This window comes from Sinocyclocheilus rhinocerous, unplaced genomic scaffold (genome assembly GCF_001515625.1).
Source record: "Sinocyclocheilus rhinocerous isolate Xijiao unplaced genomic scaffold, SAMN03320098_v1.1 scaffold193, whole genome shotgun sequence".
Taxonomy (NCBI): Eukaryota; Metazoa; Chordata; class Actinopteri; order Cypriniformes; family Cyprinidae; genus Sinocyclocheilus; species Sinocyclocheilus rhinocerous.
The window spans coordinates 822435-846021 of NW_015627585.1; the positions used below are offsets into that span (position 1 = coordinate 822435).

The 23587-nt window shown below is 37.1% G+C and overlaps 3 protein-coding genes across 9 annotated transcripts in view; 1 reads left to right on the top strand and 2 right to left on the bottom strand.

Moving 5' to 3' along the window:
• The window catches only part of LOC107731638 (neurabin-1-like), a 48753-nt gene extending 39305 nt beyond the window's left edge, over nt 1-9448 (bottom strand). For 3 of the 5 annotated variants that reach the window (XM_016542810.1, XM_016542789.1, XM_016542780.1), the window contains exons 1-2: nt 9211-9448; nt 2993-4380 (exon numbers count right to left, since the gene is read on the bottom strand). In XM_016542810.1, the coding sequence (XP_016398296.1) occupies nt 2993-4291 (1299 nt within the window). In that variant the 5' untranslated portion in view covers nt 4292-4380; nt 9211-9448. Of the gene's footprint in view, nt 1-2992; nt 4381-6365; nt 6388-7663; nt 7722-9210 lie in introns of those variants that run through there. The other 2 variants (XM_016542798.1, XM_016542804.1) reach the window with 2 other exon arrangements.
• On the top strand, nt 7675-21414 carry LOC107731676 (epsilon-sarcoglycan-like). Of its 3 annotated transcripts, XM_016542827.1 has the most exons (12): nt 7675-7831; nt 13886-14008; nt 14326-14483; nt 14962-15034; nt 15617-15815; nt 16408-16570; nt 17744-17958; nt 18536-18562; nt 19000-19188; nt 20367-20410; nt 20699-20736; nt 20830-21413. In XM_016542827.1, exons 1-12 carry the CDS (start codon nt 7795-7797, stop codon nt 20878-20880), a joined length of 1317 nt encoding a protein of 438 aa, XP_016398313.1. In that variant the 5' UTR covers nt 7675-7794; the 3' UTR covers nt 20881-21413. The 3 variants fall into 3 exon arrangements, with proteins under 3 accessions (XP_016398313.1, XP_016398318.1, XP_016398325.1); XM_016542832.1 differs by lacking the exon at nt 18536-18562 and having other exon boundaries at nt 20830-21414; XM_016542839.1 differs by lacking the exon at nt 20699-20736 and having other exon boundaries at nt 7676-7831; nt 20830-21412.
• A 93-nt stretch (nt 21415-21507) lies between these two features.
• The window catches only part of LOC107731667 (CAS1 domain-containing protein 1), a 12766-nt gene continuing 10686 nt past the window's right edge, over nt 21508-23587 (bottom strand). Inside the window, exon 18 of the mRNA XM_016542819.1 lies at nt 21508-23015. Coding sequence (XP_016398305.1) covers nt 22764-23015 — 252 coding nt within the window. The 3' untranslated portion in view covers nt 21508-22763. The remainder of the gene's footprint in view (nt 23016-23587) is intronic.

The window sequence follows — 23587 nt, forward strand, 5'->3', positions numbered from 1 at the left end:
CTGAATAAGGTCTATAGGATGTAAGGATGATATGCAACTTGTCCACAGACGCGCAGACCTGAAAAGACCACATTTTTGACCGTCCTTTTAAAAGTTAAAAAAAGGCAAGCCTATTAATTTTGCTATGCTAAATAGGCATTATTTTTTTGCATTTTTATTACCTGAATTTAGGTAATAAACCCCATCTAAACAGACCTATGACTCTGTTTGGCAAGCACAACGCTAAGTCATTAATCAAATAATCAAACATGCAGATGGAAAAGGATAAATAATACAAGCCTAATTTATTGCATGAAATTGAAAAAGTTGAATCAGAGAATTATGATGTGATCATTTTGAAACTGATGAACCTGTAATCATCAGAGTAAATTGAGGGAAGGGCCTTTGAGAGTGCTGTTATTCCACACAGCCACTAGAGCTGCTCGCACAAGAGCCTCTTATAGCAACTCTACATTAATTACGCATTGAAACGCTTTGATATGGAAACGACCCACTTAATGAACGACTAAGAAACATGATGAGCAAGAGAGAAAATGTTCAGTATGATTAATGACTGACACTTCTATTCAACGACAAGCTAGTCTAGTCTTGTGAATGTACAACGTTTAACCACAAATCATTTGCTTACTCAAGTCTGAACATAGACCACAGACTGTTATTTCCTCTGTGGCTGCAGAAAAACCATGTGGCCTGGGTTCAAAATTCCCCGACTCATGAAAAAGTCTCTTTCTCAAACTAATGACCAGGGCAGTTCAGTCCAGTTGACAGTTAACCCAGCCGGCACAATGCCATTTTACAAAAGGCTGGCATTTTCTGGTTGCTCCATCTGTTACAGTACTATGCTTTATTTAATATTTAGCTCATGAATATTTATGAAAGAACACAGTTAAAGGACACTTCTGTATTACCAGACTGATCTAAATGCCAGTTTCGAACCATATGTTCGAATGCACTGTCACACTTTTGTCATTCGGCAGCTGTGAAGACCTATATTTCACGTTTATAATTAGCAGCCGGATCCAAGATTTCAAATGGAGAGTAGCATTGTGATCTGATTAAGGGACCCTAAGAATACAATACTTCAAGAGCAAAAAGGTGTACAAACAGACATTTTAATTCAGTTAATACCGGCACACCACGACCGCTCTATGAAATTCAGCTTGTGTGAGGGAGATTAGTGAGCAAACATCACGTTTACCCATTGAGAGAAGGAGGGGAATCGGTCCAGCACTGCTTAAGGGTATTAACGGGACTGATCCAACCAGGGGACGTTTGTTTTCAAGCATTTTCCCACATCTCCATCCAGCTTCCGATCGGAGTTAATAGCCAGAGATGTAAACACATTTCCAGCAGCTCAAACATTCAGCAGCGATTTTCATGATATCGCAAATAATCAATGACAACAGTTCTAGTCCACAGCTGTGCTATTATATGGCCAAATCAAAGATAATTTATTTAAATGCTGGCTAAGTGAATTTATCTGCTGAACTCTAATTGACTGTAAAATGCATTTCTGAGAAATTAACATCATAAAAATCCCCTCTTAAACAATGTGATTCTGTAGCCTCCTTCCAAACAAGACATCGATAGACAGACTGTAATTACCTTCATGCTTCACCTTGGAAAAAAGCTGCGAACACAGCGGTTATCCATGTTCTCATAGGAGCATGACTTGATATAGTCTAGAGGAGCATGGATTGACAAGCATGGGGACAGTGGTGGTGTGAAAAGCTACAGCAAGGAGAGCCAGCGAGGCATGTGAGGACAGAAGCTATATGTGTTCATCTCCCTGCAGGCAAGAGTGGGCCTCTGGATGTCAGTTTATGGTTCTGTCTGCTCATTATCTAAATAGCACTAACATAGGCTGGCAAAACAGAGAATTGCTCTCACTAGATTTGGAGAAAAACAATAAAAAAGGGCATCAATGGCCTCTACAGATTCAATTATGACTATGCTTTCAGACAAGATGAACAACAGGAACTCAATAACAAGATGCAGGTGATCTGTAAGCAAGTCTGTTTAAGAAAATTTAAAGCATACCTAGATTTGGAAAATATACTGTAAGTGTAAACTAGGGCCAATGACATTTAATAGTGTCCATGAGAAAGAAAAGAAAAATCTTTTAAAAGGAAGGAAAAATATAAAATACAAATGTACTCTTTGTATTCATGTGAGTTTTATATTGTTTTGAAAAATGATTATGCTATTGAGTGAGCATACCTTAATCACTAATTTCAAAAGTTTTTAATACATATTTCAAGGCAAAAAGAATGAAAAAAAAAAACTGCATTTATGAAATGTTAAGTCAGTACATTTATGAAATGTATTTCTGAATAATACTGTCGCAATGGAACAAAAGCTGCATTGTTATTGTTAACTAAAACTAAATTATTAAAAATAATTGAAATGTTTAATTTTTAAACGTAAGTACAAAAATTACAAGAACTAAAACTGCTAAATATAAATATTTTAAAAACAAAAACTAATGAAAATAACTACTGCACATAACACATTTCTAAAATTTAAACTACAATTTAAAAATAAAAGGCAATGAAAAAAATTAATAAATACTATAATAATATTTAAATAATAATAAAACAACACGGAATGGAAGCAGTGAAATATCTTTTCTTCTGTTTTGTGATTATCGGAAAAGAAAAAAAAATGTAAGGTGGAAATTGGTTCTATCCATTGACTGTTGATTGGATGGAAGCAGATCTGAATATGAGGCGGGGTTTAAACAGAAAAAAATAATTGGGGAAGTCCACCATACGTCACCAGAGAAAAGACATTTGTTTCTCTGTAAAACTGAGTTTTTCACATTTTAATAAAAAATTAGGAAAAAGTTTAAAAAAATGAAACATATGAGTGGATGAATTGTTCACAATAAGATTAATAAGATGCATTTAGAAAACTGAATTTCCATTCATGTCAACTTTAAAGGTCACATAACTGACCCATTAATATGGTTAAAGACCAGCAATAAACTTACTTTTATGGGAGCAGAGCTGAATCGAATTTTCCGTTTTTGTGGAATTTCCTCCTTGTCCTCCTCTGGAATACCAGGAATCTCTGTAATCTCTAATCCTGGGTCATAGGAAAGATCTTCATCATATAGGTCATCCTCTGGGTCTGTGCAGCTCTCCCCCCAGCCCTGGTAGCAAGCATCTCCATCGGCAGTGAAAATAACTCTCTCACTGCTACAGTATTCCTCATTGGGTTCTTCAATTTGATCCTCGGTAATCCGGCTAGACTCCTCTTTCACATGACCGTCTGTGTCCTCGTGGACCTTGGTAGCTGTAGACTCATGTGAATTTCCTGCAGCGTCATTGACTTGAGCCGCAGCTGAAGAACCATCTACGGCCTCGGTTGAGTTTACCTCATCTTTTGGTTTGGGTTCACTGGATCCATAAACCACCTCGGAGGTTTCCTGGGGCTTCTTCTCATCAGTTTTCACCTGGTCCACGGCCTCCGACAGAGGACTAGGACTGAGAAGATCTTCTGAAGATGAAGAAACCGGCAGATTGTGCTTGCTACCCACTCGCGTCCTGTAAAAACCATGTGACGGAGACTGTCGCGCACTGGTGTCGTCCTCGCTGGCCTCCCCGTGTCTCTGTAAGCCATCTGGGGAGTACAGTCCTCTTCCACCTCCATGGCCTCTTCGGAAAGTACCACCGGAGCCCTGTTGGTCTATATTTTCGAACACAGCACTGAGCTGACTCACAGTGGGAGATGAGGCCTCTGTCCTGGAGCAAAGACTATCCAAAGAGTCCGTACTGCCTCTGTTAGAAAGCGCCCCCCGCCAGTCATCCAAATGCTCGTGAGAACCCCTCTTGTCCCGGCCGTAAGAGTACACGGGCGACTGTGAAGCATCTCTGGAGCTCTGCTCAAAGAGTTTCCTTGTTTCGGAGAACTTTGAGTTATGCTGGCCACCGGTAGTCCGCTCTCCAGTGCCATGCTGGAATTTGACCACTGATCCATCCACCCTGTTGACGAAGTTTGTTGGCTTGTTGAGTTTTGGCGGGGAGGTCTCATCCCTCGATCGTCTGTTGGACCCAGCATTCTCAGTCCCCATCTGCATGAACATGTTCTTGATGCGACTGACATGGGCCCCGTATTGCCGCCCTCGAGGCTGCCTGACCCCCTCCGTGTCCTTAAGTTTGGGGTCTCCATCCTGTCTCGGTTGGTCAAAAGCCTTCTTTAGAGCCTGGAACTCTGCCCTGTAGGCATTCCGGTGTGGGGAAGCGCTCCTCAGGGTATTTCTCTCTGCCGAGGCCTCTGTCTTCAACATCTTAGCCTCGACAATGGAGGTCTTTTCAAATATTCAGTAACATTCCTTCCGGATGTTTGTTGGGTGCAATCACATTTTGTTGGGAATTCCTGAAAACATTTACAAAAATTTTATGAGTAGCTTGTTTGTTTACAAATTATGCAATTATGTGTGCACAGCAAACAATTATACACTGTAAAAAGTGGAAACTTGTCATTAATTTGTGACCCTATAGAGTAAGTGACCTTAAGCCCATATATGCAATAAGTGCCACATAGGCCTAGTTGTTGTTATATTATATACATACAGTATATAAACTAACATTCAAAAGTTTGGGGTTGGTATGTTTTTTAATGTTTTTGAAAGTAGTCTTGTGTTCATTCAAGTCTGCATTTATTTGATCAAAAATACGGTAAAAACAGTAATATTGTGAAATATTACTACAATTTAAAAACAAAGTTTACTATTTGAATATATTTTAAAATGTAATTTATTTCTGTGATGGCAAAGCTGAATTTTCAGTAGTCATTACTCCAGTCTTCAGTGTCACATGATGCTTCAGAATGAACATAAAATTATATATATAGAAGCTTTTTGAGGCAAAAAATATCTAATGATCTGTCTGTGAGTATAATCAAAGATATATAACTTTTTTTTTGTCAAGTCGGATTATTAGAAATGACTGCATTGACCCCTATTGTTCCTAATAAGCTCACTAAGATAAGAACCTACAGTACAGAACTTCTTATAAAAAGCATTAACTGAAATCACTGTGCTCAGAACACATCCTTTTAATTCAAGAACTTTACCCACTTACATTTTATTGTGAAGACACACTGAGAAACAAAAAAATTTGGGACTACAGAGCCTAAAAATAAGTCTCACAACAAGCTGCAGCATTGGCAAAAAAAAAAAAATGAAGTTGATACAATGACCTGAGGCAGAAAGCTTAATAGTCCAAATAGATGCTCAGCCAGAGAAAGGAGTGTACCAGAGAAACTGGCTGACTTTAAGATGACCATGGTAAGATTAAAGTAACATCCAGACTGAGAATGTTTGGATATTGTTGAATGGATGCTCAGATACTCCAGTTTGAACAGCAGCTCTTTAATTAGTCACGCTGACTAATCAAAAATGAATCTAAATCGAAGAAGTGTAATATGATGTGAAACATTTACATTGGAAATGTATATTCCAGTATATAATCACACTGACTAATCAAAAATGAATCTAAATCGAAGTGTCTAATATGATGTGAAACATTTACATTGGAAATGTATATTCCAGTATATAATGTATACACATTATAAGCCCACTCTGAATTTTGCAATTAAATAAAGCAGTTTAATTTTGTTAGTGTTTTGATGAGACATGAATCTCAAACTTAACTTTAAGTCTGCTCACATATCTACACAAAAACATGTGAAACTTAGATTTGGGTTGACTTAATAGAGTCACTTCCCCAAATTCGTTGTTACAATAGCCTACTAAACAGCAGCAGGGCAGATGAAAACAACAACATCTCTAAAGCAACTCTGCACATCAGTTTGTAAACAACACATCGAATAGGGGGCTCGGATGCTGGAAGATGCCTTTGCACTGGCTCTAGAATCCACCGCCCTGGTTCTTGAACATAATGCGTGATCATCACTTTGCCATAACGGCCGACGGAGCACTCAGTTTCAGCGCGATTATGTTGATGCACGATGTGTTTTCGACGCAGATCTCGATGTGACTCACAGATTAGATTTGCCTTCCATCACCCATCGTGTAAACCGCAGACAGCCGCTGCATTTGTCTGCCAGGATGGTTTTAAAATCCCACCCCACATCTCATGAATTAATATTTTATATCAATAATAAGAGCACGGAAAGGCAGATGCACATTTCAGACCAACACAAGGACAAAATATAACTGTGCACGCTACCTGCATGATGTAAAACAGTTGTTGTTGGTTAGATACCAGCGTGCATTTAACGCTCACAACATGCATAACGCAAATAAACGTGAAACACATTTGTGGCAAATGTAAATATGCATTTAGCAAAAGTGCGACCATTGCGCTATTCAAAGATGATGAACAACCAACCCTTACGCGCATCACATCACATCGCCTGCATCACTGACAGCTCCATCCTACAAAGCCAGATCCATAAACACTCCAAAATTACAGACCTAGCTCATTCCAGCGAGTGTATTTAGCCACAGCTAGCAAAACATCGCACACAAACACGAAACAGAAGTGGCACAAGTATTGCTTAACTCCCTTGTTGTTGCTCCAAAACAAAAGAGTGAGATGTAAAACAGTTGTTGTTGGTTAGATAACAGCGTGCATTTAACGCTCACAACATGCATAACGCAAATAAACGTGAAACACATTTGTGGCAAATGTAAATATGCATTTAGCAAAAGTGCGACCATTGCGCTATTCAAAGATGATGAACAACCAACCCTTACGCGCATCACATCACATCACATCACATCGCCTGCATCACTGACAGCTCCATCCTACAAAGCCAGATCCATGGATGGGGGAGGGAGGAGTCTCCTGTGCATTATCCTTAGAGAGGGGTTGCGTTTGTGTCTTACAGCACTGCATTTGCACTACATGCTGAAACCAAATAAATAAATAAATCACATTTCAGTGGTCATGCTACTGTGTACATAAGTCATCAATTTTAAAATTGAAAGTAAAATCAAAGTGGTGTCAGTCACAAACAGCAATGATAAACATATTGCACTTTTTTCAGCCACTTTAAATTATATATATAATACAATATGTGCTTTTTTAATAATAATAATTATTGCTAATATTATCACTATTGTTATTGTAATTATATTTAATTATAAAACATTAATTTTTTTCCCACTGATCATCTTTTTAATTACAAATAAGGAACAGTATTGCATTGAAATGAATGAATGAATGAATGGAAAAGGAGAAATACAAACAGCTAAACAAAGGACAAATCAGTACAAAAGATAAGATCATATATAGCTAATAATTTGGTAAGATTTAACACAGTATGGGAAATCTCAGCAAGAAAGACTTCAAATCTAAGCAAAGTTTTCAGAAATTTGTTCAGGTAGCCTAAATAAAAAAATTGCAAAAAATGACTGAAAGAAATTTTACAGAATACACATAAATTGAAAACATGAGCAAAAGTAGTCATGTGGGAGCTAGTTAGATAGATATTATGCAAATTATATAAACGTCTATTTAAATCTTATATCATAAACCAAATAATAATAATAAATGCTTCGGTTTGCATTCTACAAAATAATTATTGTATGGATTGTACTACATATGTTTTCCATTCCGTCCTAACTGGGTCCCCCTGTAAATATAGCTTGTGATTTTTTCCAGCTTCTGCGCCAGATGTTTCAGCCAACCAGCGCCCATCAGCTTCAGTGAGTGGGAGGAATCCGAGCAGCGGAGGATGATGCTTATGGCTGTCACATCCCGAGGACCACCAGCGACACTTCAAATGTGTGATGTTAAAAGCCACTGCGGCAAGTGAACGATGGCCTCGGTTGGCGTTTTCGCGGGGCTCATAGTGGGTACGTATATAGACCTGAGACGACGACACTGGGAGAAATACTCGTTCTTTTCCATTGGATGATAGCTAGCCTGCTGGCTAACGGAATAGCTCTCGTTCTCATTACATCATATGGATAAACTGACTGGCAGTTAATCGTTAATTCAAAGCGGCAGAGACGGTGTATCAACTGTATTACGTGTAGGTGACGTTAATATAGCAGATTCCACTAATAATATATTATTTTATACCTGCCGCTGGTCTTATACGGTAGCTAAATGCCAGCAACATAATTACACTTGGTTCTTTTGCCTAAACAACAGGAATTTCTTGTCATTTCTTGTCTGGTCAAGATCACAACGCCTTTTTTCTTAGTAAATGGTTTTATGACATTTTTCCTCTATTATTCCTCTTTGTCCGTTGTAAAAGCCGTAATTGTTCGTTCTCTCAGTGGCATAGACGGCCAAACCCGGGCTTTGATCGACTCCAAACAGAGATCAGTGTTTCAGAGTGGCGGTGAGTGACTGTAAAGACTGGCTGTGTCTCAAAAACTAGTACGTTGCCTGCCTAGTAACGGTGGGGATTGTGATTCATCCAAGTGAATCGAATCTTTTGAATCGGTTCAGTGGCCTTTTCTGCAGGTTATGCTAGATAATTAATGTTTTCATTTTTGTTTAACGTTACAATTAAAAATCGACTGGGAGACCACAGAAAACAACATAACAGATCTATTGTTGTTTTTCATAATTTTATGAACGGCTGTGAATTGCTTTTATCAAGAAATAACAATAATCGACTAACGCAGTCATATATCCTACTTTAAAAAAGGAGAGATGTACAGCAGATGAATGAAAAATATGAGTCAGGTGAACTGGAATGATTCATTCTCTTAAAATATTAATTCAGTACACTGATTAATTCATGAAATACTTATACAGAAGGCTTGGACATTATAGGCATGCATAGCCAGATACCCAAAGTGGTAAATGTGATATTCATAATGCTGACTAGGTAGGCAGCTCACTAGATTTTGAGACAAAGCCGACATGTTTGAAGCGATCATAACACATGCACGGCACTTTGCTGTGTAAAGCTTTTTGGGCTTAACACCTGCCAACCTGCTGAATCACCAACCTATATAATTCACCTTCCTCTTGACTCTTTTGAAGTAGAAGGGGAAGAACTACTCCTTTAACAAAACCACTGTTTGTATATTATAACATGCAGTTGCCCAGTTATTCAACCTCTAATATATAACATTTTTTTTTTTTTTTAAATGGTTTGCATACACCTTTTGATGTGCATAATACATTTTGCGTTTTATGTCCATTATAAATGAATGCATTGATATTAAAACCAGTGTCCACTATTCAAATGTATTAAAATTAAAATCGGTATTACCTGATAAATGGACGGCTTGAGAAAAGCATTCACTCGCTTCACTTTGAGTGTGTTCCCGGCTACAACTTAGTCATGACAAGCTGACCCAGTTTTGTGCATAACACTGACATCCAGGCGCAGTACTTTGAACAGTTTGATGTCTTCACAATCCTGCAATTAGTCTGACTCTACACTGTTTTTTCCCCCCCAATGAGTCGTGAAGTGCATGAATTCCCCTTTGACCGGAAAAGAGAAGTCAGCACAGCGCTGATTCGACAGTTCAGTAGGACATCCCTGGCTGTGTCACGGAAAGGGAGGGAGCGAAAGAGAAAGTGTCTTTTCTCAGTTGGCACATGATGAATATCTTCATTTGGCCCACCCAAGGTCGGCCCACAAAATCATAAACCAGGATTAGCCATTTCTACTGCAGGGCTTTGCGCATGTGTGTGTTCGCTCTTCCATTACTTAGCGTTGAAAAGTTTGGCATTAACCATTAATGGTTGATCCATTAGAATATAATATTGTGGATTACCTTCAGATTGCCTTGAGTTCACATAGTATTCAAATCAGTTTATTAGGGGTGTAATGGTTCAAATTACTCACGGTTAATTTTGTACCATGGTTTTGGTACGGTTCGGTATGTGCTATTTTAGGGGAAAAAGGACTAGGCCTATACTGTCAAATAAAAATAAGAACAAATAATCTAACTACAAGCAACATCACAAATAAATACAATAGAGCAAAGATAAATAAAATAAAAAGTGATTTTCAGGTGTTTTTAGGTAGTTCTAACTTTAGTTTTTAGGTACAGAAATGGAATAAAATAATCAAATGTAAAATAACATTGCATATTTTACTGTATAAATTGAAGATTAATCCTTATTAAAGTTACAAAAGCTATTCAATAAAGAGCAGTGAATGATATCCTTGTCTTTTGTTTTTTTGATTAACATTAAAAACACAGACAGCAGGTATATAGCCTGCTGTCACTTTAAGACAATGCACGGATCCAGTACACTGATGATACTGTACGTTCATCCGACTATGTCTGCTAGGATACTAACCAAGACGGGCATGTTGACATAATTTTTGTGTGAATTTGTCCATTCAAGCACAAGACTTGAAAGAGAACTCAATATGTGCGCGCTGTCTGAGACCTGAGACCTGAATGCGAGTTTTCATTCGTGTCTTTTGGCTCTTGAATGTTTAAACAGGCAAGGCATAAATGCATTTAGTTTAAACACAGATAGCAACGTGTGCTGTTCAGGTGATGACGGCATAAATGACTGGTTAAATTTGTACATACGGCACTGGCATTGAACAAAGTTTACAAAGAGGTTTGTCCACGTTTTTTTTGTTCATCGTTGTTGTAATGTATTGGGAAGCCAGAATGTGTATCCATCGACAGAAACATACATTAGCCGAATCTCTGTCTGTTTTATGTGTTGTTATTTTTAACAAACCATATTACAAATGCGTTGTCAGATTTAAGTTGAACCGCGGTGCAAGTATGTGCCGAACCGTGGGTGGAGAATGGTACGGTTCGATTTTTTTTTTTTTACCGAGAACTGTTACACCCCTACATTTTATAGAGTCTGGGATGTGGTTTTGTCGCTTTCGGGTTTATATCAGGCTCTGGGCTAAGGTCGCCCTCAGGGTGACAGAATAAACCATCTGGCACTCCAATTATTCAAAGCATGCATCTGTGACCCCATGTGCACAAAACCACAGCCATCAACACCCCAGAAACAGATCAATACCTCCACCATGGATAAAAACATTACTAATGACTCAGCTGTTCAGAAAGCTGTTGCTTATCAAAATAGTCTGTTTTTTAGCAGTTTTTTCACAATTCTGCACATGTGACCAGAAGTGCAAGTCTTATTGGAATAGAACACCTTTCCATAAAAAAAGTAATGTAACTCATTAAATTATGAATTATGCTTGCTTATAGTGTTTATTTGCATGCACTGTCCGCATTGCTTTAGCAATAAGTTCACTAAAGAATTTATGCAAATGAGGTAACACAAAAATGCAAAAAAATCTGTATAGTGCAGTTCACATGACATAGTTTCCCATCTTGGTTTCTCATTCTGAGTGCTATGTTGTGGAGGATGCAGTAACTACCGAAATCTGCATACTTTAGTGTGACTGTAGAGCATCACTCCAACAATGAGATCCAGAAAATTGTAAAAGTGTGCTAGTCTGCGCCGCTTGTTTGAATATAGCCTGTACTCTGTTGTAATCTCCCATTATAAATATCAATTGATCATTATTCGATAATTTGCTACATCAGTAATCACTAGAAAATGTACATAAACAGTGCGTTTACAGCCTGCCCTCTGCAACAATAATAGCATAACATTTTGAATAGGACATAGTTTACCAAGAAAATATATTAACAATAATTTTTATTAATTTAAATACAATTGTAAATAATTTGCATAAAATAACTACTAATAATATTTCAATATATTAAAAAATATCTTTTGATGCACAATATATAGGTGTGTTGGTGTGTGTGAATTTATTGTTGTGATTTAGATACCTGAATCAGCTCTATAAAATACTAAAAGTCTTCACCGCTTGTCTCAATATAGCCTAATTATAATGGTCTTCTTCATCATTTGATTATAATTGGACCAATAATCAGAAAATGTACATAATCATTCTGTTTACAGCCTGCTTTCTGCAGGAATAATAGCATAACATTAATTGCAAATAGTGTAAATTAAAGTGCAATTTAAAAATAGCATTTATTTTATTCATTTAAAATGTAAATAATTTACATATTATATACTCTTATAGACATTATGCTTGTGTGTGTGTGTGAAAGAGATAATTTTTGGGGTAGGCTGGTTCTAATCCACAGGACAGTTTTGTTTGTTTGTTGATGTATCGAAAGATTATTTTATCTTTATGTCTTCATATTTATGTCAACTTTCTTTGTGTAATCCCTTGGTTTGTGCTGTCCTGACCAGTTTAATGTGCCTCCATGTAAGCCAGGGCTCCAGACAAAAAAAATCACTTAAGGAGCCATTGCCTTCTATAAGAAACAAAAATAGGTGCCAAATTAATTTTTTTATAACACAGAATAAACGTGTTTTATTTATTTATTTTTAAACACCTTAACATTTCATTCATACTGTCATGTATTTATGTCTCCCCTCCTTATACTGCATCAGCATTTTAATCCATTTTGTAGATGTCCTGGGAGTTTTAAGGTTTACTTAAAGTGGGAACTAAACGTCTTTCACACGTCAGTCACAATTCATATTTTTAAGTCAGAACATGTAAATTTATATAGTTGCCAGTGGCGATCTCAGCAAAATTAATATTTTTGGTCACAAATGCGAGCCGTTTAGTCGCAGTCTGGAGCCGTGTAAGCACATGCTCTGCCTTGAGTGATGTACTAGGAGCTGTTTTGTATCTGAAAGCTTGAAGAGATCTGGCATTTCTGTAGTGCATCGCTGCAGTAGCTTTCTCCCACTGCAGCACACTCCCCTGTGGAGATTTAAAATCAGCTTCCTCCCAGCTGACTTCAAGTGAGAAAAGAAAGACTAAAAGCATGCTGGCAACCATCTCTCCAGTTTCTGTTATAAACTGCTGAAAAAAATTAGTGCTTTCCTCTGAAATAATGCTTGAATATACTCTTATAGAGAATATACTCTTATGTGCATGTGTTATGCCAGAGAAAGGGTTTTGATGTGCTGAGCGAGGTGTGGGGGAAGGCGTGTGAGAGGTGCAATGAGCATTTGAGATTGTGACTCACTGTACTACCGTCCTGGTAGGACTGATTGGCCTGATACCCAACACACACTTACCCACTTGCTCACATAACACATTCTCACACACTCCCACTCAGATGATTTTTAAAAGAAAGAAACACACCCCGTTACATAAATGCATTAAAAATAAATACAAGTTAAAATAGAGAGTTTACATTGGAGTACTGGAAAAGGACAACAAATTATGAATGCAAAAATAATCACTGTTAAGCTTCTCTAAATCATAAACCTAAATTATAACATTATTTGTTATGTCTGTCTCAAGCATCAAATTGTTTATTATGGTATAACAAAATCTTATTTATTTATTTTTTACATTTCTATGAAAATTTAATGTTTGGTTTTATATAAAGTATATACACTACCATTTAATAGTTTTTGATAGAAGTCTCCTATGCTCACCAAGGCTGCATTTATTCAATCAGAAATAGAGTAAAAACTGTAATATTGTGAGATATTATTACAATTCAAATAACTATTCTATTTTAATGTCATTTATATTATTCATGTGATGGATGGCAAAGCTGAATTTTCAGCAGCCATTACTCCAGTTTTCAATGTCACATGATCCTTTAGATATCATTCTAATATGATGATTTGGTGCTCAAGAAAAACTTATAAATATTTTAAAAAATTGTGCTGCTTAATGTTTTTGTCAAAAAATCTTTATAAAATTCTTTACTGTAATTTTGATCATAATTTGTCCTTGCTGAATAGAAGTATTAATTTATTTTCAAAAAAATTGTACTGACCCCAAACATTTGAATGGTAGTGTGAATATATATTTGATTGTTTTCTAATAGCTATTTCTTTATTGTCTGTGCAGATGTTTTACTGTTTACAGTAAGGGAATTTAGTCTGCCACATTACACTGCATTTAATTCTTTTGTCATTTCTGTCCGCACCAGTGGTCACCATCCTCTCTAAGTCGCATGCGGACCGCAACGTTTATCCTTCTGCCGGAGTGCTTTTCGTTCATGTGCTAGAGAGGGAATACTTTAAAGGGGAGTTCCCACCGTATCCAAAAGCAGGTATATTTACTCCACTACTTACACAGTAATGTGCCTATACAGAATAAATGTTTCGCTCTATTAATTTTATGAAACACCTGTTCACCTTGGTAGCTACTTTGCTTAAGTAGCAAATATCACTGCACACGAAACATATTAAAGTCAGTTTACATGTCAGAGCCTATATCTTCTAGTGAAATATGGCACATAATGAATGTAAAGAACATTTCTCTCCATAATATTTTTATTTTGCTGTAGCCATGCAAAAGCACAATTGGCACAGTCTGTCATACCTTATTGCTTAAATAAATACAACTGAAAATTATTCTTCATTTCAGGTGATTCGAGTAATGACCCCATCACATTTAACACCAACCTTAAAGGCTATCCCGACAGGCCTGGATGGCTGCGGTACATTCAGAGAACCTCTCATAGTGATGGAGTCCTCTATGGCTCACCAACCGCTGAACATGTGGGCAAGCCGACTATCATCGAGGTGTGTTATGTATAAACACATCTGACCTCATATACACTACCGTTTAAAAGTTTGGGGTCAGTAAAGTTCCTTTGAAAGAAATTAATACTTTTTATTCAGCAAGGATGCATTAAATTGATCAAAATTGACAATAAAGCCAATATTATAATGTTACGAAAAATGCTTCTTTTTAAAAATCTTACCGACCCAACTTTTGAACAGCCGTGTATAGTTTTTATTTTTTGTAGAAATAAATCGAATCATTTTTTGCTAGGAAAATAGAAGGTAACAGGGCAAAGTTGAAATTGTATGCATGAGAATGCTTATCTCCTCTTTGTGTATTGTTCAGGCTTTAGATTCATGTAAGGATTTGGCTTTGTTATTCTTCTTTACCCTTGAGAAACTTTATGTGTTTGCATCTGGTTCTGACTTCCTCTGCATGGTATGAATGTAAAGCTGTCCTGAGCCGGGCTTAAACTTTCCCTCTTGTGTGTTGCAGATTACCGCGTATAATAAACGCACTTTTGAAACTGCCAGACACAACTTGGTCATAAACATCATGTCTACAGAAGGTGAGAGCCAAGGACTTATAGTTTTGATTTAGCAAATCTCATTATAACATGCAGCCATATGCTCAAAGAAAGACTTTGTTGTTTGACTGAAAACCTTAATATGGAGAATAATCCTAAAGTATGGAAAACATGTATTTTTAAGGTCATTATAAGATTCATGAATATACCAGACAGACATTAACGTTGTTTTTGTAACACTATTATGTAACACTGTAAAAAAAAAACAGGTGATTTTTTTTAAACAGGTAACAGCATTGTTTATTTGTGTATTTTAACAGTATATTCACCACATTATATTTGGGAAAATGTTGCAAAATATTTGCTGTCTCTTTCACAGGCGGATCTGCTTTATGTTTATATTAAATGCTATGAGATTCCCATTACTGGTCTGTGTTTAGCTTTAAGCTGAGCAACAGTTTCAGTGCAGATGTGACCTTACTGTGATGCTCACCACCATCTGCCATAAAGAGACACTTCGACATGACAGCCATATTATCCAACTGTTATATAACCTAGTTTAGGTTACTTCTAATTGCATACAGGAAGATATGTTCATGTCTGTGCTCTTTTGCTCTCTGGCAGAATTTCCTCTGCCCTATCAGGCTGAGTTCTTCATCAAGAACATAAATGTTGAGGAGATGTTAGCCAGTGAGGTGCTGGGAGATTTTCTCGGTGCTGTCAAGAACGTGTGGCAACCAGAGAGGCTCAATGCCATCAACATCACTTCAGCGCTGGACCGGGGCGGACGAGTGCCATTACCCATCAACGACCTGAAAGAGGGGTGAGATCTAAAGATACACTGAAAATAATTTATTTAAACATTTTATTGGCACAGAACTTGTGATATAAATCAACAAATATGAAGTAGTAGCAGTAGTGTATCTTCTGGCTAATCTTAATTATGCTAACAAGTGGTTTAGTAACTGTATAAATTGCAATATTATTAAAAAATGTATTCACTCTTGGAAAAAAAAAAACTCACGAAAGCGAGAACATTTTGTTCCGGAAGGCAGAAGAGCAGTGTGTATTGAACTGTGAATTTACGTAAGAGGCTGCCCGTCTCGGTTCACATTTCTTTAGAGGGATTCCCTCATGCGTTGGCATAAGTTGCTCATCAAATATTCATGTCCTCTTTCAGAAGATAAAATGTTCCATATGAAGCATTTTAGAAGCTCTCAGTTAGAGCAGAAAACACTCATATTTGCAGACAGAAGATGTATATTGTCCATCTAGTGCTATTGTCGTCAGAGCCTTTATGCTTCCTGTACATCATGGTTACGCCGAGTGCTAATTCACTGTCAAACTCAGCTTAAATATTTATGAATATTGTGCATAAATCCTTGCCCTTCAGTAAGTCTCTGTGACGTTCACAGCGTGTATGTGATGGTGGGAGCAGACGTACAGTTCTCGTCGTGCCTTCGGGAGGTGGAGACCCCACAGAACCAGCTGCGCTGCAGTCAGGAGATGGAGCCCGTCATCAGCTGCGATAAGAAGTTCAGAGCTCAGTTTCACATCGACTGGTGCAAGATCTCTCTGGTGAGCACCAGATGATCTGGTTCATAATGTGGAATGAGATCCACCATGAGAGGCCACTGTTGTGTTCAAGTTAACATGACATTTACTTTTAGAGGCACTTTTGTATATGTACAGTATACATTTTTTTTTTTTAAATTATTTTATTCCATTTTTCCATCATCTCAAATCAGATATTATTCCAACTTTACTTACAACTAATCCAACAATAGCCATCTTTTGGTTTAAGAAACATTTAGCTATATGTGCCAAAAGTAACTTTACTATTGGGAGACGTAATGAGAAAAACATTTACATTTAAATCATAACATTGAAATTAACATTTAAGAAGACAGACTTTTACGATCCCCGCCATTATTGAATATGATTATTTTCACAATATTTAAAGTAGAAGTTTAATTATATTAATTATAATTATTCATAAAAGTTGAGATAAAGCTAGAGATAAATTAAATATAAGATTAATATCAGAGGCATCAAACCTTAGTCAGCAAAAGAAAAATATTGGGCATCAAAAACTTCTTTTTTTTTTCATCATTTGGTGTCAGTGAGATTTTTTTTATAAAGAAATTAGTACTTTTATTCAGCAAAGACACATTAAATGTATCAAAAGAGACAGTACAGACATTTGTCATTTGAAATTCTATTTCAAATAAACGGTCTGTGGAACTTCTACTCATCAAAGAAACCTAAAAAAAGCATCATGGTTTCCACAAAATTATTAGGTGGCACAACTGTTTACAACATTGATAATAATAAGACGTTTAAAAAAAAAAAAAAAAAAATCAGCATATTAGAATGATTTCTGAAGGGTCATGTTACACTGAAGACTGGAGTAATGGCTGCCGAAAATTCAGCTTTGCATCACATGAATAAAATAATTGTTAATTATTTATAATTACCGTTTAAAATGAATAATTTAAAATATATTAAAATCGAAAAGAGTTCTAATTGTAATAATATTTCACAAGTTTTTACTGTATTTTGCTGTATGCAGCCATAAGAGACCTCCGCTTCAGAACTGTTTAAAAAACGTTTAAACTGTAGTGTACCTCAAAATCTATTTTATTTATTTTGCTAAACAAATTTAGCAGATAATGAAGTGTAACATATTTATTCCCTAATAGTGTTAAGCATTTATTTATGCTGAGCCCAGTTTGTCTTTTGTTCTTGAAGGTGGACATCACTAAGGTTGTTCCTGTGCACAGTAACCGTCCAGATCTGGGCACAGGTGTGCTGCCGGACATCGGCGAGTACAACCCGCCTTCTGAGTCACTGAAAAGTAGAGACTATTTCGCGGACTTCCTGATCACCCTGGCGGTGCCCTCAGCTGTCGCCCTGGTCCTCTTCATCATCCTCGGCTATTCCTTGTGCTGCCGACGGGAAGGGGTGTAAGTTCCAGTGCTAAACTCTTGGTGAAAGTAAAGCAAGCACAAAACTGCTCTTATACTTAACTCTTGAACTTAGTGGCCATTGTTTAATGATCAACATTTAAACGCTAGATTACTTTTTGATCGTAGTAAACCATGTAGTGCCAGTCTGGCATCTTTTGAATCAGTTAAGTGAAGATCTTGAGGGCTTTTCTAGAATTTGTCAAATTCTGGAAGGCAAGACAGGGTCGCATCCCTGCCAAAAAGCAGCTTACCATCTTCATCAAGCATCAGGTTTTTTTTTCACCATTTAATCATTAACTGAAACACACTCAGTCCAAAGGTTCCATCTGTTGTATTCAGAGCCATTCCAGCAGATGTTTCCTCTTCATTATCAGCCAATCCCAGTGTGTTTCCTGGTGATGTCACCCGCCATCAGAGCTGCCGCAGCCTGAAGGAGACCCCTGCATCACCAGACCTCAGTTGATCCATTCACACCCCTCCATTCCCCTCCTGACTCACTCTCCATTGGCTTTTGTGTGGTTGTCTTTAACTATTAATATTAGAATTTAATTCAGTCATTTTGTTTTGTTTCTAGGGAAAAAAGAAACATGCAAACACCAGAGTAAGTGTTCCCTCTCCTGTGGTCTTTTTCTTTCTCTCTTTCGGATCTTTTTTCCTGTTTTTACATAGGTCCCCCTGTTTTTTTTTGCTTCCCTATGTTTTGTTATCTCAAATCCTCCATCATGGTGACATGTTCATTTCCATCTCATTCATACAATCGCCTCCGTGTCTCCATGGTGTCATCAATGGGCAGCTGCTTCAGTGACAGAGATATATGTCAGCTTATTATAATTGTAAATAACTCATAATGAGGTAGTGTGACAAAAGACTCAAATATTCATCAAATACCCCTTTGCAAAATAGATTAATAACCCAGTGTTACAATTCAGTGTTTATATAAATGTTTAGCGGTTGCATAGCAGCGTCAAACATTCTGTATTATACCTTTGTGCATGCATTTGCTTTGAATAGTCATTTAGTTGCTCCTTCTATTCCCAGTATTCAGCTGGTTCACCACAGCTCCATTCAGAAGTCTACTAAGGAGCTTCGCAGCATGTCTAAGAACCGGGAGATTTCGTGGCCTCTCTCGACACTGCCCGTCTTCCATCCTGTGAGCGGAGAGGTGGTGCCACCCATCCACCCCGACAACTACGAGACCACCAGCATGCCGCTCATGCAGACGCAGACGTGAGTCTGTTGCTTTAGCTTTAATCAGGGTTTCTGGGTGGAAAGTAAGGCACAATTCTTGTTTGGAAATGGTGGATCTGCTTTAAGAAGAGATGAGAAAGTAGGTTACTATAATCCAGTGTTCTTTAAAAACAAAGTTGATATTGTTTGTTTTGTTCTCTTATATGATTAAATGTGTTTTGATAAATTAATACACTTGCCACTAAATAACTATGCTGGCATATGTTTGTTTCTGAGGATGTAAGGCATTTAAACAGGTTCTTTAAAAACAGGCTTGAAGCTCTCAGTGACCTAGTATTAACTTGCTGATGACTTGGAGAGATTAGAACAGATCTAACATATGTGTATTATCATCAGTACGACTGACCTAGAATTATGTGATAAGAAGATGTAGAAAAAATGTAGAGGAGTTGGAATAGGAATTAACGATTACGATTACTTTGATGGTTGCATTAATGATCTTATTAGTACTTTTAAAGAATATGTGTTTTGAAAAGGAAATTCAGTTCCATTGCCAAGTGTGTTATAGTTTTAATAATACAAAAATTTGAAACAATTCTTACAAAAGATGCATTTCTCCATCAGTAACTACACTAATTTATAGACGATTCACCAAAAAATTTACGTTTTGTCATCATTTCCTCACCGTCATGTTGTTCCAAACCTGTATGAACCATACTATGGTAATACTATGGTATTTACTTACTATGGAAGTAAATGTCTACCAGTAACTGTTTGGTTATTCTTCAAAATATCTTCTTTTTTGTTCAACAGAAGAAAGAAACTCATACAGGTTTGGAACAACTTGAGGGTGAGAAAATAAGCTTATGTTTGAATAATTAAAAAGAACCGACTCTCACAGATACTCATTCATTCGTTTGGAAATTGTACTGCACTGGTTGAGTATTGAGTATTTTTTTTCTATTCACTGAAAAGAACCGACTCGTTAGAGCCATTAGTTCATGAGCCGGACACTGATCACAATGTCTCTTTTGCACTGTTGCAGAATAAGTGCGCGAAACTGTTTTTTTTTTTTTTTAGTTTAGTTTATGCAAGAACTCTTAATACAACCGACCCTCATTATGCTATTTTTTCTTAATGGAATTGGTTCTCATTTCCTAACCCTAAAAGAGTGTTAGTAATGAGCATTTTGACCACAGCTTTGTGTTTATTCACAGAAATCTTCAAAGTCAGATCCAAATACCACAGCAGCAGTCCTCTGGTAAGTGAAGCATTTAAAACAGATGCCTAAGCTTTTCATCCCATTGATACAAACAGCACCTGATACCAGATGGCACAGAAATAGATTTAAACATTTTCTTAAATTATCCATAAAAACTAAGGGCTGTGGCCATTCTCCTAGCAGTGGAGATGGTAATTGCAGTCTTGGTGCTTTAGTCTCTTTCATTGCTCTCTGGTGAACCCCAGTGTACACATAATGAACTGCCATCAGACGGCTGTGAAATCTCTTCCTGTCTAACATGCTGTTCATTCATTCATGCTAACAAAGGAGATAATTATTGTATGTCGACTTTTCGGAGGCTAGAGGCAAGTATACTCTTTGCATCTGTGATAATGTGTTTTAACAAAAAAGAACAAGATGAGCTATTTCAGGTTTCTAAAATGTTCCTCTCATTGTAGGTAAATGGTATTCCTGAGGAGAGAAAGGTGGCCGAAGCTCTAAACCTGTGATCTCATGTGGCTTCAATTCTGTGCCTGTTTAATCTTGCCAAATGTGCATGTGTAGCTGTAGCTTCAAGCTCATGTCTAAAAGTGCATTATCCAAACATTATTCAGTGTCAGAACTAATGTTGAGATGGGCACACTAAAAGAATACTTTAAAATAGAATCCACATTAAATATGTTGTCAAATGTTCTAATTTTATTGTATGAGCAACTAATGAAGGCACATTTACTGGGATCTGAACAAGTTGATATTGTTTGTTTTGTTCTCTTATATGATTAAATGGGTTTTGATAAATTAATACACTTGCCAGTAAATAACTATGCTGGCATATGTCTGTTTCTGAGGATGTAAGGCATTTAAACAAATGAAGATGAATAAAAAAAAAAAATTTTTTTTTTTAGAAGGGATTTATCGTCAACATTGACTGTACAATAAGATGAAGGCATTTCCAAATTAAATGAATAATTTCACATTTTAGGACAAAACATACTATATACACAATTCATTTGAGGCCTTTGGGGTTTCTTTAAATAAAACTTATACCAAACTGTACAGATAATTTATTTTATGAACATAGACAAGGTGAAGTATTCAAAAAAAAAAACTTTAGTTAGTAGCATGAATGTGCCAAATAATGGCACACTACAGATTTTATTTTGCTTAGAGAAAAAAAAAAGCATTTTCACTGATGAAAAAAAATATGAATATACCTTGCAGTTGCTTTTAAATTCACATATTGAACTGCAATGAAAAGTAGATTTAAAATTGGGATAGTTTCATAGTAAATGCAACTTCTCAACCAAAATGTCAGTATATTTTATCTAGAATGAAGTACCACTATTGAAACAATACGCCTTTGTCTCTCAATGGCACAAGATGAAGGATCTATTTACAGCATTATCAGAAAACCGATAATTAAATTTAACTTTTTTTACATGTAATATATTTTTAAAAAATACATTAAACTGAACATGAACATCGGGCATCAGTTGCCGCATTTCAAGCAGTTTGAGAGGATATGAAGACATATATTAAACAATAAATAATGAGGTCTCTGATCGTAGACAAAGCTGGCTCTAACATTAAGCTGTATTCTTATGAACTGAGTGAACCCATGTGGTAAGAAAACCAAACGATAACTGGCTCAGACGACTCAAAGTCTGCAGGGAAGACGCTCAGTGCAATCGAAAGGGGGCATCGTGTTCTGATTGCGTCTGATCAATGCGCATGACTTCTTTTGTCTTAATAATTCAAGTTTACTTTTTATATCAAAAGCTGTTCCTCCAGCATCCACCCAAAATTAACGGAGCAAAACAATCGACTTCTGGAAAACATTCTGATGGAAGCAGTACATGCTTATGGATTCCATTTGTAGTGGGAACCAAATTCACTCCCATTAAGATTTTATGATGGCATGGAAATGGATGTTCGCCTTTCAATAATCTTCACGAGAGGTTGTTCACCTAAAGGATAAAGCTGCTGGTGTGATATGAATGCAAATAATTGTTTGTATGGAAACATTTGGCGCACGAGCCGATGTAGTTTTTTCAGTTTTACAAGGTGAGAAGCAGCAATGTATTACTTCTTCACATTTTGCAGTCATGGGTGTCGTGTACGAAAACTGAGAACTGGGAGACAATGAGGACACACAAACACATAACCCCATATAAAAGAGAAACATAAATTATTAAATACTGTCCATAAAACAGATCTCAGAGCTATGAGAGGGCAGAGCACAGGTGTACAGACCCATGCCGTAAGAATTCCCTGGATCAATTCCTAGAAATTTTGTTTTTTTCTAAGCTGGTTGAGTTTCTTGATTTTATACAGACAGATCCATTAGGATCCTCACCGGACGAGGTGTGCTACTGTCTCTGGTTGCCCTGGATTACTCGTTTCGAGACAGTATCAGTACCAAACCTAGAAAGACCCCTGCCCCCAGCAGTCTCTTCAGTAGAGGCCCGCTCTCTTTAGGAATGGCCACCTGGGCCAAGTCATTGGTGATCTGGGAGATCTCATGAGCTATACAGACAAAGATGAATGTGCTGACGATAATGTTTAAAGTGGGGTTTCCAGGAATGAGGACCAGGATGCCCTTGGTGTCCGCTGCCAGCCAAATATGATACTGGCATATGAAGAGCTGGTGGAGAAAACAGGAAGCATGTTAGAATGGTTGCAATACTTTCAAAATGATGGAATAGTTTGTTTGCAGCATTTTTAAACATTTATTTACAGTGGTGCCTGCTGGCCTACTGGACTTCCATTGTAAGTATATTGCTGTAAATGTAGTTCTGTCAGGACAATTAGCATACAGTTTGGATTGGCGGTGTGGTTCTGTTCTGGGCAACAACTCCCTGCACCAGCCTAGCATGGATGAGAGCAGGGAGAGCAGCAATAACCCCCCAGAGTAAACAGAACAGAACCAACATAAATGTATTGCAGATATTGTTAAAGTTCAATAATTTTATGTACACATTTTAGAATTAGTCTGATTCAAAGGAGAATCAGAAGTCTGAAACCCCGACTGACAGAGGAGGAGTTGGGGATGGAGAAGGGTAATTAGCTATTGAGCAATGCAAAAACTGCTGATAACACTGAGGGACCTTATATATGAATGCTTAAGATGGGTGTCGTATTCCCAAGGTAGATGGGGATCAGCTGAGAGTCAGCTGATGCGAGCTTGACTAACGTGACCTGCCAGAACTAACGCTA